Source organism: Sebastes umbrosus, chromosome 4, assembly GCF_015220745.1.
Source record: "Sebastes umbrosus isolate fSebUmb1 chromosome 4, fSebUmb1.pri, whole genome shotgun sequence".
In the NCBI taxonomy this organism is placed as follows: Eukaryota; Metazoa; Chordata; class Actinopteri; order Perciformes; family Sebastidae; genus Sebastes; species Sebastes umbrosus.
The window spans coordinates 14,546,236-14,561,498 of record NC_051272.1 but is presented as its reverse complement, the minus strand read 5'-3'; the positions used below and the strand labels follow the sequence as shown (position 1 = coordinate 14,561,498).

The window sequence follows — 15,263 nt, the reverse complement described above, 5'->3', positions numbered from 1 at the left end:
GTTTTACTATAATGCGTTTGCTTGCGTGGACGGGGCTATGTACATATATTTCCTATTTTTGTCCTTTAACTATTTGACTATTTGGTTATTACAGTATATTTGAACTAAGTATTAATTATCTACGTGATGGCATATTATATCTGTAAATTATGTAATTTGTTCTGTTTATTTTGCAAGTGCACCGCCTCTCCGAGAGGTGCTTATATAATAAATGTAACACCACCATCTGTGAGTTCATTCCTACTTCCTCCCTGAATGTCTCTGGAAAATTCTGTGTCCGTGTTGAAGCGCTTGTCAGATGAGACACTGAGACAGACAACGTGGACTTGAAGTAAAACCCTTCAACTAAAGCACATTATTCTGCTCGGATAACAAAGAGTGATTGGTGCACAACTAATAGCACTCGTCTCAGCTGCAGTTAGCGTGTATTTTATTCACAGTAACACTCACAAGTAAGTCAGTAACTAAGGCTCTATAGCAACGAGGAGCTTAGTTAGCTTTAGCCACTACTAGTGTTTAGTTTAGCAGACAGGAGGGGTTCAAATCTACTACATGACAATGACTGCAGAGGAACAGACAAGTGAAGGACAACACACCATCCCAATGGAGGGAGAAGACATCACACCAAAGAGAGATGGAGGAGTTTTAAAGGTAATATATTATAATAATACAGCTTAGCTTAGCTTAGCTTAGCTGCTTGTTGTTTACTCACTCTCATTAAGGCTAGCTGTTAGCTGTCGTTTAGAGAGGCTCATTGTCAATATAAACAGGTTATGCAAGCTACAGTGTTGACAACAGACAGGGTAATGCTGTTTACTTTGTGTCCATACCATTTGGTTCATAGTTAATGTTGACTTCCTGCACAGGGTGTCTACAACAACATGGATAATTAGACATTTACACCCTCCACATTTCTAGAAGGATCTGCAGCCCCTTGGAGAGATACTATGCACAAACTGTTAATGCTGATGGGGACATTTAATACCCTCACACACACACACACACACACACACACACACACACATATCTTCTACTGTATATACTGTATATGGTCTTAATGTATATGTTCTTAATATGCCTTGTACAAAGTAGTTCTTATATATGTACAATCATACTTCAAAATTCAAGATATACAAGTACAATCCAGTGAAATACTTTTTGCTGGGAAACCATCCATTAAAAATAATAAATTATATTACAATTTTAAAAGGAAATACTTTGTACAAGGCATATTATATTGCCATATTAATGTCCATGCAATATTAATGTCACACACATATCTTATACTGTATATGTTCTTAATGTATATATTCTTAATAAGATAAGATACAACTTTATTAATCACAAAGGAAATTCTTGTGCCAGAGATTGCTCAAAAATACAACAAAATTACAACAATTTCAAGTATATAAAATACAAGTGTATAAAATAAAAAAATACTATTTCTAGCACCAGTGCCTAATAGAATAACAATTAAGTAAGATACATTTAGTAAAATGAGTAAATAATAATAATAATAATAATAATATTGCACATGTTGGACATTAATATTGCAATATAAAATGCCTTGTACAAAGTATTTATTATATATGTGCATTCATACTTCCTGATATGTATATGTTCTTAATATGCCTTGTACAAAGTATTTCTTATATATGTACAATCATACTTCAAAATTCAAGATATACAAGTACAATCCAGTGAAATGCTTTTTGCTGGGAAACCATCCATTAAAAATAATAAGTTATATTACAATTATAAAAGGAAATACTTTGTACAAGGCATATTAAGAACATTTAAATATCAGGGAGTATGAATGTGCATATATATAAGAAATACTTTGTACAAGGCATATTATATTGCAATATTAATGTCCATGCAATATTAATGTCACACACATATCTTATACTGTATATACTGTATATGTTCTTAATGTATATATTCTTAATAAGATAAGATAAGATACAACTTTATTAATCACAAAGGAAATTCTTGTGCCAGAGATTGCTCAAAAATACAACCAAATTACAACAATTTCAAGTATATAAAATACAAGTGTATAAAATAAAAAAAATACTATTTCTAGCACCAGTGCCTAATAGAATAACAATTAAGTAAGATACATTTAGTAAAATGAGTAAATAATAATAATAATAATATTGCACATGTTGGACATTAATATTGCAATATAATATGCCTTGTACAAAGTATTTATTATATATGTGCATTCATACTTCCTGATATGTATATGTTCTTAATATGCCTTGTACAAAGTATTTCCTTTTATAATTGTAATGTAACTTGTTATTTTTAATGGAGTTTCCCAGCAAAAAGCATTTCACACGATTGTACTTGTATTACCGGCGTGACAATAAACATCTTGAATCTTGAAAAACTCACACTGGGGTTCACAGCTAATGTTAACTTCCTACACAGGGTGTCAACAACAACATGGATAATTAGACATTTCAACCATCCACATTTCTAGAAGGCTGTGGAGCCCCTTGGAGAGATACTATGCAGAAACTATTAAAGCTGATGGAGACATTTAATACACACACACACACACACACACACACACACACATATCTTATACTGTATATACTGTATATGTTCTTAATGTATATGTTCTTAATATGGCTGTATATATTCTTAATATGCCTTGTACAAAGTATTTCTTATATATGTACAATCATACTTAAAAAAAAAAAAAGGTTTGTGTTTAACATCAATAGCAAAGATATACCTATCCATCTCGCTTTATTCCACAAGGGAATTTGGTACTATTTCATAAACTACTTATCTTAACAGACTTTTGTATATTATAAAAAATAAACAAGATTCAAGATTCAAGATGTTTATTGTCATGCCGGTTATACAGGTACAATCGTGTGAAATGCTTTTTGGTGGGAAGCTCCATTAAAATAATAAGTTATATTACAATTATAAAAGGAAATACTTTGTACAAGGCATATTAAGAACATATACATATCAGGAAGTATGAATGTACATATATAAGAAATACTTTGTACAAGGCATATTAAGAACATATACATTTAGAACATATACAGTATATACAGTATGAGATTTATTTTTGTGTGAGATGGTGTCGTATGAATTATCTATTTAAAGGTCTGATGGCCTGGGGGAAACTGAACTTCCTGATATGTATATGTTCTTAATATGCCTTGTACAAAGTATTTCCTTTTATAATTGTAATATAACTTATTATTTTTTAATGGAGTTTCCCAGCAAAAAGCATTTCACACGCTTGTACTTTGTATAACCGCCGTGACAATAAACATCTTGAATCTTGAAACAAACACACACACACACACACACACACAAGGGTTTACAGCTCATCTTCATTCACAAGGATTTGTGCAGCTTTACCTCTTATGATGCAAAGTACCAGACTGCAGGGTGGGTATACAGGACACAAATGGGTAGAGCTGGCTTTGCATATCAGTTGCTTAGATAACTATTATTATTATTATTATTATAGTCAGACTATGCTTATTTTATTTTTGTTTGACATTTTCTTCTTGCTGTCTGTTTTTTCCAGCTTGTGAAAAGGGAAGGAACGGGCACAGAGCTGCCTATGACCGGTGACAAAGTGTTTGTACATTATGTTGGCACACTTCTGGATGGTTCTCATTTTGACTCAAGCAGAGACAGAGGAGAGAAGTTTTCCTTTGAGTTGGGCAAAGGTTGGTTTCATATCTAGCAGAGACATAAACATTCACGCGTCATAGTTGCAAAGCCAGTGTTGGTAATCAGTCTTCTTTGTGTTTAGGTCAAGTAATAAAGGCATGGGACATCGGCGTAGCCACTATGAAAGCAGGGGAGTTGTGCCAGCTCATCTGTAAGCCAGAGTATGCTTATGGATCTGCAGGTAGTCCACCCAAGATACCCCCCAATGCCACTCTTGTTTTTGAGGTAAGCTTCAGTGATATCAAGTTACTTTGATTATCTATTTATGCTTTAAACCATATTCAGCATCAGCCTTTTTACTGTTATAATATATACCGATCAGCCATAACATTAGGACAGCATGGGCACCCTGACCGGTCTGTGGCTACACAGCCCCATACGCAACAAACTGCGATGCACTTTGTGTTCTGACACCATTCAATCGGAATTAGCATTAACTTTTTTAGCAATTTGAGCTACAGTAGCTCTTCTATTGGATCGGACAACACGGGCCAGCTTTCGCTCCCCACGTGCATCAATGAGCCTTGGGTCTGACCCTGTCGCACGGTTCTCTGGTTTACCTTCCTTGGACCACTTTCGGTAGGTCCTGACCACTGCAGACCTGGAACATCCCACAAGAGCTGCAGTTTTGGAGATGCTCTGACCCAGTCGTCTAGCCATCACAATTTGGCCCTTGTCAAAGTCGCTCACATCCTTACGCTTGCCCATTTTTTCTGCTTCCAACACAAAGTTCAAAGTTCAAATTGTTCACTTGTTGTCTAATGTATCCCACCCACTGCCAGGTGCCATTGTAACGAGATAATCAATGTTATTCACTTCAACTGTCTTAATGTTATGGCTGTCGGTATATATTTTATAAAGGGCCAAAGCTTTTGCAAAAACATGTTACCTGTGTGAATATCAGAGACATTGAATGGGTCTCTGTTGGTTCAAGGTTAAGGGAGTGAAAGCATAGATAAGACGATGTCAAAAGTGTATAAAAAGAGCATGCAGTATGCATGTGTCAGGTTTTTTCTCTCAGACTGAGTCGCTCATCTCTCAATACACAGACAAGGAACTCAAAGAAATCAGTCTTTTCATTTGTTTATTAAAAAAGTACTACAATATTAATTTGCATGTTTGCACACTTGTAGGTGGAACTGTTTGAATTTCGGGGCGAGGACATAACTGATGGAGAGGATGGAGGGATCATCCGTCGCATTATCACTAAAGGGCAGGGATATTCCAAGCCTAATGAAGGAGCTTCTGTTGATGGTAACGCATCCATACACAAGAAATGTACCTGCTTATAAGGGAATGCAATTTCATATGAATTATTTCAACACAAATCATTAATATGAAGTGCAATAGTGATTAGTACTTTTAATTTTAAAGGTAGGGTTGGTAGTGTTCTTAAAATACTTTTTTTTTTGTTATATTTGTTGAAATTCTCATTACATCCTGACAGCAATCAATAAATCAAATGCTCTGACAAAAACAGAGAGACAAATCTGGTATTGTGGCTGTCGCAGGATTGTAATAAACCCATCCAATCATTTCATTTTGGTCAAATGAAATGATTGGAGGGCTGCCTGCCTGTGTGAACTCTGCCCGTGCACTCAGTGCGTGTCACCAGAGTCTTACACAAGCTGCTAGCTTGACAGCTGTGAGTACTAACAATAGCCATGTTAGTTGTTTACGTCAATAATGAAACTTTTGGGGGAAGTGGCTTTGGAGGGAGGCCTAAAGAGTGTCATGGTTGCCGACTTTCTCACTAGATTTAGTGACTTTTGGAGCTAGTGTTGCTAGCTACTTTCATTGGCAAAGAGTTGGCAACACTGGGCTCGGTCCTTTGGTTGGATCATTTTTAAAATCTAGTGTACTCTTGCTAGTTTCTCAGCATTACCGACCTTACCTTAAGTTTGATTTCTCCCATCCTTTGAAAGCCGAATCAGTGTTTTTTTTTACGTGAGAGCAGTTCTAGTCGGAGCCCTTACGTTATAATGTAGCAATGTTAATGAATGGCATTTCTATAACAATAGTAATGGTAGTCTATTTTCTTTATGAAACTTCAACAGCTTGGGAAATTGCATCACTTGTCCTCAGCTGCCATTTCTCCACAGCTGTCAATCTACTGCATGCTAACAAGTTTGTGGCTAAATCAATTTGTAGCACAAGCTAACTCCAGCATTTTTCAACCCCTTTCAGTGACTGTGGAGGGTACCTATGAGGGACGTGTGTTTGACGAGAGAGAACTGAAGTTTGAGATTGGAGATGGAGAGGGTCTTGGCTTGCCAGTTGGAGTGGAGAAAGCTATGATGGCTATGGAGCAGGGAGAGGAAGCACTCTTCATTATTAAGCCTAAGTATGATCGCATGTACTAAGACAAATACTTAGTGTTTTGTGTTGTAAAAGTCAGTGTTTTAACGGTTGTTTTATTTATCAGATAATTGATGTGTTTATCTTTATCTCTCAAGCTGAACTGTTCAATTTAATTGGGCAATAAAACAATCCTTGTGTTTAGACTAATGGATAACAAGACTGAAATTTGGCCAACATAATCAAAACATTAAAGAACTTAAGCAAATCATCCCGTCTACTCTAGACTACATTAGACTGCAACAGACAATACAACATTTATATACTACACTTGAGATAATTAATATGTGTCTTTTGATTTATAGATATGGCTTTGGGAATGCCGGCAATGCAAAGTATAACATACCTGGTGGAGCAACACTGCAATACAAAATCAAGCTGACAGCCTTTGAGAAGGTAAACATCATTGAGTTTCCAACTTGGCATTAATTGGCCAATTACATGTCAGCAGCGACATTTTTCCCTGTAAGTGATTAATGTGTTTTGTTTCCATTAGGCTAAGGAATCGTGGGAGATGAACACGCTGGAGAAGCTGGAACAGAGCGGCATTGTCAAAGAGAAGGGAACACAATATTTTAAGGTGAGCAGTGGGGTATTTACGAAGCACATAGCTATAAAGAGAATTTTTATGACCGATACGTTTTCATGTTTTCCAATGCACTGATTTCATATGCTTCAGGAGGGAAAATACAAGCAGGCGTCAGTGCAGTACAAAAGGATTGTGTCATGGCTGGAACATGAATCTGGTTTGTCAGAGGAGGACGAGAAGATCGCAAAAGCTTTGCGGCTGGCGGCACATCTGAACCTGGCCATGTGCTTCCTTAAACTACAGGAACCAAACCAAGCCCAAGAAAATTGTGACAAGGTATTTTTACATTTAACACCTATTGTTTGTATCTGTTGTACATCTGAAATGAACAAATTCATTAATGTTCATAATTACAGGCACTGGACTTGGATGCATCTAACGAGAAGGCTTTGTTCCGAAGGGGAGAGGCTCTGTTTGGTATGAAGGAGTTTGACAGGGCAAAAGATGACTTCCAGCAGGTTGTTCAACTGTATCCTGCCAACAAGGCTGCCAAGAGCCAGGTACAATGCTGTTTGTTTTAAAGGATGATTCCAACTTTCAACCAAGGTCTTATTTTCCTACATTTTGCCATCATGAGGAGTTTGTCCAAAAAAAGGTTCATAAGGGTAAATTAATGTGTCCCTTTTTTATACAGTCAAGACCCATTTTGATGTGAGATCTGGCTATATTTATTGTGCTATCATCAACAATGAAACAGGCACCTGTTGCTCCCTTAGGTGTTATAAAATATCTGGCGTGAGCTCATTTGGAAGATAAACTGTTACAGCTGCATTCATTGGCTTGTTGTGAAACTACTTAATTGCTAAGGAGGTGTGAATATTGTATACACTAACACCTGGGCCAAACTGAGCAGCTTGTAAACCTCTTTGATTTTAACTCCGCCAACCTTGTTCACAGGTTAGAGCAGCGTGGCTCGGCTGCGTGTCGGCTGTGGCACATCTAGAGATTCAGGGTGTTGTCTATTTTTTTCTGCATGACACATGCAGCTCTGAGCAAAAAAAATAGACCGTGAAAATTATCTTTTTGACAGTCTTATTGACAATATACCTGCAACATTACACCTTTCACTAGTGTCAATGTCTATATCTGTTGAATATGTCACAGACGGGGGGGAAAAAATATATAGCTTTTTTTTCCAATTGAGCATTTACTTAACCTTTTTCTGTCTAAAATAAATATTAAATACATTTATAAATATTGATGGCCATTATCAAAGGCAAACCCACTGTGGTAAGATAGGGCTGGCATGCTTACCTTTGACAACAGCTTGATTCTCACGATGTCACGAGATCTCATCTCACACGAAAATCCATCTCCTCAGGTTTCAAGTAATGCGTTTGTGGCCGACAAACCAGACCACAGGCCAATCAGTGTCCTCTGAGGAGCTGCTGGCAGCTACAGGCGTGTTTGTGAAGCAACACGGAGAGGCAACTGTTCGTTCTAAACAACAGTGACGGCTCCTGAAGCGGTTAGCGTAGAGGCTGCAATAGCATCAGTTATAACAGAACTGGAGAATATTTCTTCATTGACAGTAGAGCAAAGAATGGCACTGAAGACTTCTCTTGATGGAAAAGATGTTTTGCTCTTCTCCTGACTGGCTTTAGCAAGAGTTTGATTGACAGATGGTTCATCCAATCACATGCCAAGTTTTTTTTTAAAGTGCCTGCCCTATTCCAAACTGTTTCCAATGACGGCTTCTCAGATGGCATGTGATCCAGGCATAACAGCCCAAGTTGAAACTATTCCTAATCATCCTTTAAGTCATGTCAAATTGGTCTTAGAATAATGGTATATCTGGTCAAGTTGAAGTAAAAATCTGAAGGCATTCATTGTATTGTATCTTTTGGCTGTACCTGTGCCACATCTGAAAGTATGTTTGGCTGACCTCTCCTTCGTTATATTCTGCCAGGTGAATCTTTGTCAGAAACGTATCAAGGAGCAACATGAGAAGGACAAACGCATCTACGCCAACATGTTCCAGAAGTTTGCAGATAGGGATTCAAAGGTAAAGGATTGTGTTTTATAAAACAGCCACAAGGTGGTGGGATAAGCATGCTTTTAGATTGTCACACGAGAGAAAAGTGAAACTGATTTGTGCTGTTTTTTGTTTTTTTTTCTCTCCTCATGAACAGAAGGAGGCAGAGAAGGGGAAGGGTGAGAGCAAGGAGAACGGCGATGATAAGATGGAGGTTGAGAACGGAGAAAAGGAAGTTGCGAGCGAAGCAAAGGCGTAGATGAAGATGTGACTATTTCGGTTCATCTGTACTTCAGACTTTTGTAACTTCAGCCATTTGTGTTTAAGGTGCGTGTGTGTGTGTGTGTGCGCGTCTGTGTGTGAGGTGTGTGTGTGTGAGAACGAGCGTGTCAACGAGAGCACTGACTTTGGTAGCGTCTTCGCTGGCTTTCTTTGTGTCCAGGCTTTTTGCTGTGGCAGCTACCCGAGCGGTGGGGGCTTCTCCAGCTGATGGCACCGTGGGATGTGGTTTTAATAAATGAATTGTGTGCCACAACCCCACCCCTAAACCCTCTCAACCCACAACTTTGGACTGTCCATGTGTTTTCACAGCGTTTTGGGTAGGAAAAAAAAAGTGCATCCAAGTGTTAAGTGCAGAATTTCACCCGTCAAGGGCTAGACCATTCACCTTGCACTACCCTCTGTCATCTACCCCTCCTCACGTTTTATGCTATCCATCTAACACTCCTCATGGGCCTACTGATCAATTCCTGGAGTAGTGATGGTTGTGTGCATAGATATGATGTGTCTGAATGTGAGAGTGACTGTGTCCCAAAGTACGTATGTAGCAGCACTGTGGATAGGTGGAGTAATAAGACGTTAGCCTGGAATAGCTGTCGAACTTCGAGTTTCTCTCTCAATCTAAAGATAGAGCTCCCCTATAGCCTCCAGGTTACAGGACTGTTCACCTTTACTTTGGAAATATTGACTTTGTTCTTCTTTTTTTTTTTCCCAGTGTTGTGCTTGTGACTTCTGTAATGTTCTCAAAATGATGAATACAACTTAACTGGAATATTATGTGCATTTTTAAAGCAGCTATAGTAAGGACATGAATTAACTTCTCCTGGACACACTCAAGTAATAGAACAGTTAGTCTTAATTTACTGTAAGAAGTACATGTATGAACGTGCGCATGTACAGCTCATCAGATTCAGGCTGTTAAAGACGGTACGCCAGAAGAAAATGTGAGCCCACAGCACCTGTAGAGAGGTGCAGAAGCTGAATTAGGGGGCTAATTTAAAAACTGGGCTGTGGGTCGTGTGTTGAGTTTATCTTTGTCTTTTGGAAGGGTCACTGCCTGGTCTGCCCTGACAGAAGGATATAATAAACGATAGCTACAACTTGATCCTGTGTGATATTCTTGACTTTTACGGCTGATCTTCAGTTTCTAATTACCATGCAGTACTTTTTCTCCCCATGTTGTCTTCTGCTCAAAATCAAATGTGGTGAGGAAAAAAATGTTCTTCACTTATATGAAGAACAGTGGGAACTTGTCAAATATAATAAGGAATCTGCTGACAGTTGGTATTTCACAAGTGCAATTTATTCAGCCGAACGTTTACTCCATGATATGGAACTTATTTATACATATTGTCTTATCACACTTGTTTTGATTGATTGTTAAAATAATGAAGAGATTACTTTTCAAGTTCAAGACTTTTATTTGTCCCTGAGGGGCAATTGGTTTTGCGGCACACAGGGCTAGACACAAAAGATAAAAAAATAAAAACACGTCTAACCAAATTCTAAAAACGCATAAATACACAAGTAAAAAAAGGTGAATATTTGAAGTGTGAAAAGTTTAAAAAGTTACAATATTAGTGAAAGGAACAGGCATAATCTCAGCCTGAAATTATACTATTATTATTTTTACATATTTTGCATACTTTGAAATGGGAACAAAAGTGACTAGGGAGGGATTGTTTTATTGCCGATATACATAGATTATATACATCCTTTGTTTTAACTTATTTATTTGTTGGCATTGGTGCCAGCTGATATTAACGCATACCCATACCTGTCATTCCTCTTTGGTTACCCAATAGCGCTGCACTTTTGCTATATCCTGCAAAACCTCAATAAAAAGATTTGATTTAAAATGGGAAGAAATTGAGTAAATTTAGGGATGTTGGATGGGTTGAAAGCTTAAACAATTATTCTGTGAACTGATTAGTCGATCAACAGAAAATTAATCTGTAACAATTTTTATAATGAAAGCAAGACTGCCAAGGTGAAGAATATGTTTGCTTTACGAACTTTATGAACTGTAAATTGAATATCTTTGGGTTTTGCACCGTTGTTCGGACAAAGTAAGCAATTGCAATATGTTAATAATCGTTAGAGGCATCCATAAATAGTTTTACTTTCCATCTACTATAAATAACTTCCACTGTCCACAAATATTGGCATCCGCATGTAAGCATTTATATGTTGGAGGCTTTTGTGTATTTTGAAAATGACCTTAGTGTAAAATGTTTGCACAATGTATTAATTAGTATTTGACCCAGTGAGTACCTGCAGCAGTCAGGAGGTCAGTCTTCTTTTCCGAGGACAGACAGGATCTGATCTGATCCTCCAGCTCTCTCACAGGGACACCGGTGTCAGTTTACGGATGTGATCTCTCTCCGTTGTGATTACTGCCCAGCACCGCTTGTTCTCAACAGGTGGATGATAAAACAAATTGAAGGAGCATTATTTTTCTATTTACATATTTGATTTGTTGTAGGGTAGATGTTTGCTTTGACTTAGGCTAGATGTTTGCTTTGTTTTGTGACATATTACACTATTTACTCAAATATACAAGGGCGGAGGTTAGCAGGACTCACCTGGGAGGATCTATATTCTCTTTGTTCTTTGTTCACTCGCGTGACGGTAGATCTATAAACCACAAAAGGTTGGACTCACAATAGACATAATGGACATACAATCCCTATATGATGAAACAATAATGGCATATTTATTACAAGTGTGTTTCATTTTGATTATGGAAAAATTGCAATAACATAAGTGGTTTCTATTCAGGTACCCAACAGGTTTAAACAGTGAATTCACAGCCATCACATTATAACACCATTATAATCCTCTCAGTGTTTTAAGTGGGCCAATTGCTCAGTAATCATTTAATTGCCCAATTAGCTTATTTAAAGTGGAACAATGCCCATTTTCAAAATGCTACATTTAATTGCCCAATTATTTAAAGGCAGGGTTGACGATGTTGTGGTTGTTGTTGTTGTTGTTGGCATGCACCAGCCTGAACACAATGAGCGTCGCACGTTTACTGGAGAATGTAAGCGAAAACTCAGCTAAAAGTAGCGCTGCCGCGGTTACTTGTCATGAGCGTTGTTGAGTTAAGGTTCTCTCTCCGCTTTGTGTCACGGTACGCTTGGGAGTAAAATGAAGAAGTACCGACTACAATATAATAAAGCTTATTTGGGTATAAAAAAGAAAACAAACATTTTATGGGTGCACAAAATCAGTCTCCCATTCATTGTCTATGGAGCAGCTGCAGCTTGTATCATTATTCTATTAGGCACTGGTGCTAGTATTACTTCTTATACATTTTATATTTTTACTCCTGCATGTTTCTATTCTTATGTTGTTGTAATTTACTTTTATATCTCAGTTTACTCATTTTACTAAATTGATGGTGTATAATATAAAATAAATTTCCTTCAGGATTAATAAAGTCTTATCTTATTTTATCTTATGACATTACAAGTTTGAGACTTACGTCTCTGGTTCCTGGTATTGAGAGAGTAGCTCAAGTTCACAAGTTGAACTTTCCTAGACCATGGAAATAACAACACATTGGAATTCTTAATTTAGGTGGTGTTCCCCCTTTAATGTTTAATATATTCAATTAAACCTGCAGTAGGCAGAATATTATTTTTTGGGGGGCAAAAATTCCATAATAACCTTTCAGCATATTGTAATTCAAGTGTTCTGGGAGATAACTAGACTTCTGCACCTCCTCATGGCTCTGTTTTCAGGTTTTAAAAAATCTAAAAGTTTGTAACCGCCATGTTGAGATCAGTTGAGGAAATACCAAGCACCGCCCACCAGCCAGAGCAAACTTTCTCATTTTACAGCTAAACAGTACACTACAAGATGTTTCTGAAAACATTTGAGGTGAGAAATAGGCATTACAGTAACAGAATATTGATTCATATTTCATCAGCGCTGCCTAGTTTGACCATTTAATCGAAGTTCGCGAGTGATTGACAGCTGCTCAGAGACGGCAAAGCTCCAACTTGGCTCTGATTGGTTGTTTTCAGATTACCTGTCTCATGCACTACTGTCAGGATATATAGCAACCGTTTTATAAAAATAACTTGTTTTAATCATATTTGCTCCAGTTCTACCCACTGCTGCTGTATTTTAATAACAGTTTATAGGAATAACACTTGTATGCAAAACCTTTTTACTCACTCACATGGATGTTTTGTTTGTACAAATGTAGTGAAGTGACGCATAAAGTCCTAAACTTTTCACGTTGCCTTTATTGTTAGTTAATAGAATTAGCTGGTAATATAGGCAAGGCAAGGCAGCTTTATTTGTAGAGCACATTTCAGCAACAGGGCAATTCAAAGTGCTTTATATAAACATTCAAGAACATTGCGACAAAGTGCAAAAGAACACTAAGACATAATTAAAACAGTTATAAAAACATTAAAGATTAGAAAATAAAAACAAGCTAAAAAATAAAAGTTAGGATCGAAGCTAAAATAGAGTATAAAACAAGAGTAAAAGTTCTAGTGCAGTACAAGATGGTATAATATAATATAATAGTATAATATAGCAGACTATTGAAGGGGTTTCTTGAGGGGAGATGTATTATTAATACAGGTAGGCTATCTATATATGGCACTGTTTAAAACCCTTAAAGGAAAAAATCACTAAAGGATGTACAGTATTTGTAAATATGGCCTTTACCTGTGCAAGGTAAATGTCAAGGTAAATGGGTGAGGCTCACTCCTCCCTTACAAAATCAGAGCAAGTGGTGTCAAGTTAGCTACAAAAAAAAAAGTGTTTCCGGTAAGTTATTTCAAAATAAATCACCCTCTGACAAACATGTTGGCTACTACTAAACTAAACTGTCTGAACTGAACTGAACTAAACTGAACTAAACTATGACAAAAATAAGACATTTAATCTGTGATATACAGTGAACTGAAGATGGCTATGCACGCGTGCACGCATCAATTTCTTTATTTTTCTTCACTATAACATAATCATGCTTCTCTTCAAAGGTATTTTTATTAATTGTCAATAATCATTAGAACAGTCACTATACAGGGAAAGTTAATTTTTGTATTTCTGAACAACACTCACCCAGTGACACGACACATCAATCAATCAATCATACCTGACAATAGCATACACACAAACAGCCACAGCTGGCCACAAAAGACCTAACTGATTCTCAATCATGGATACATAAAATTCAAATTGTAGAGAATACAACAGAGGGGGAGTATTTGCAAATAACTCAAGAAGAAGAAGAAGAAGAAGAAGAAGAAGAAGAAGAAGAAGAAGAAGAAGAGAAAAAAATAAAAATAAAAATTTAAAATATATATATATATATATATATATATATATATACATATACATATATACATACACATATATATACACATATATACATATACACACATACATACACACACATACATACATATAAATAAAAATAGAAGAAAAAAAAAAAAAATAATAATAATAATAATAATGAATACATTTATTTAATTTTTTTTTTTAAAGGAAATAGAAGCTACTCAGAAATTACTGTAATGGGTTTCTAAAAAAATAAATATATATATATATATATATATATATATATATACATATATACAGTATATATATATACTGTATATATGTATAGATATATACATATACATATACATACATACATACATGTGGCGGTACTGAGTTCCCCAGACTTTAGTTGTTCAGTCAGAAGACTGAAAAACAGTTCCCATCCACATAATAATATAAAATAACATGCTTTCTTAATAATAATAATGAACAAATGCTTCTTCAATAATGAACAAATGCCTCTATATTAACAAACAATTAAGGAAACTGAAATATTGGTTTTGTGTTTCCTTTTACCCTCCTTTAAAGTTTTCCCAAATAAACTACACTAAAAGAAAAGGGTATAAAGGGTTTCATTGAAAATCAACAAATGAATAGAATACAAAAATACAGCCTGCAGGCGTTAGGCTATTGTAAGGCAAGCCAGCTGTTGCACAAATAGCACCTAATCCACCCAGTGCAGGTAACCCAATTGGTTGGCACTTAACTTATTTCCCCAACTAGGAGAGTCAACACTCTCAACAAACAAAACACAAAGATCACAGAATCCCAAAAGGGCCCAAAACAGACCAGAGTTTCTGGTTTTGCTGATAACACATGTTGCATTGAGTGAAGGAGAGATCAGAATGCGTAAGTGTGCAGTTTCCCCTCCTCTTTTAAGCCCTACAGAAAGGGTGTCGTTACACCTTGAGGGGAATGCACCAAGCTGAGGAATGGAGGGAATGCACCAAGCTGCTCTCAACTATCATTTAAGAGCCAGTCCCCACACCCTGCGCA

The 15,263-nt window shown here is 36.6% G+C and overlaps 1 protein-coding gene across 3 annotated transcripts; it reads left to right on the top strand.

Moving 5' to 3' along the window:
• Positions 1-249: 249 nt before the first annotated feature.
• fkbp4 (FKBP prolyl isomerase 4) lies at positions 250-10,020 on the top strand. 3 transcript variants are annotated; one of them, XR_005206627.1, is made up of 13 exons: positions 251-651; positions 3,566-3,710; positions 3,797-3,939; positions 4,848-4,968; positions 5,902-6,058; positions 6,378-6,468; positions 6,569-6,652; positions 6,752-6,937; positions 7,018-7,161; positions 8,571-8,666; positions 8,794-8,963; positions 9,079-9,115; positions 9,445-10,020. XR_005206627.1 is itself a non-coding variant. In XM_037767588.1 (11 exons), exons 1-11 carry the CDS (start codon positions 553-555, stop codon positions 8,893-8,895), a joined length of 1,365 nt encoding a protein of 454 aa, XP_037623516.1. In that variant the 5' UTR covers positions 250-552; the 3' UTR covers positions 8,896-10,020. The 3 variants fall into 3 exon arrangements, 2 of the variants coding, with proteins under 2 accessions (XP_037623516.1, XP_037623515.1); XM_037767588.1 differs by having other exon boundaries at positions 250-651; positions 8,797-10,020; XM_037767587.1 differs by having other exon boundaries at positions 8,794-10,020.
• The last annotated feature ends 5,243 nt before the right edge of the window (positions 10,021-15,263 follow it).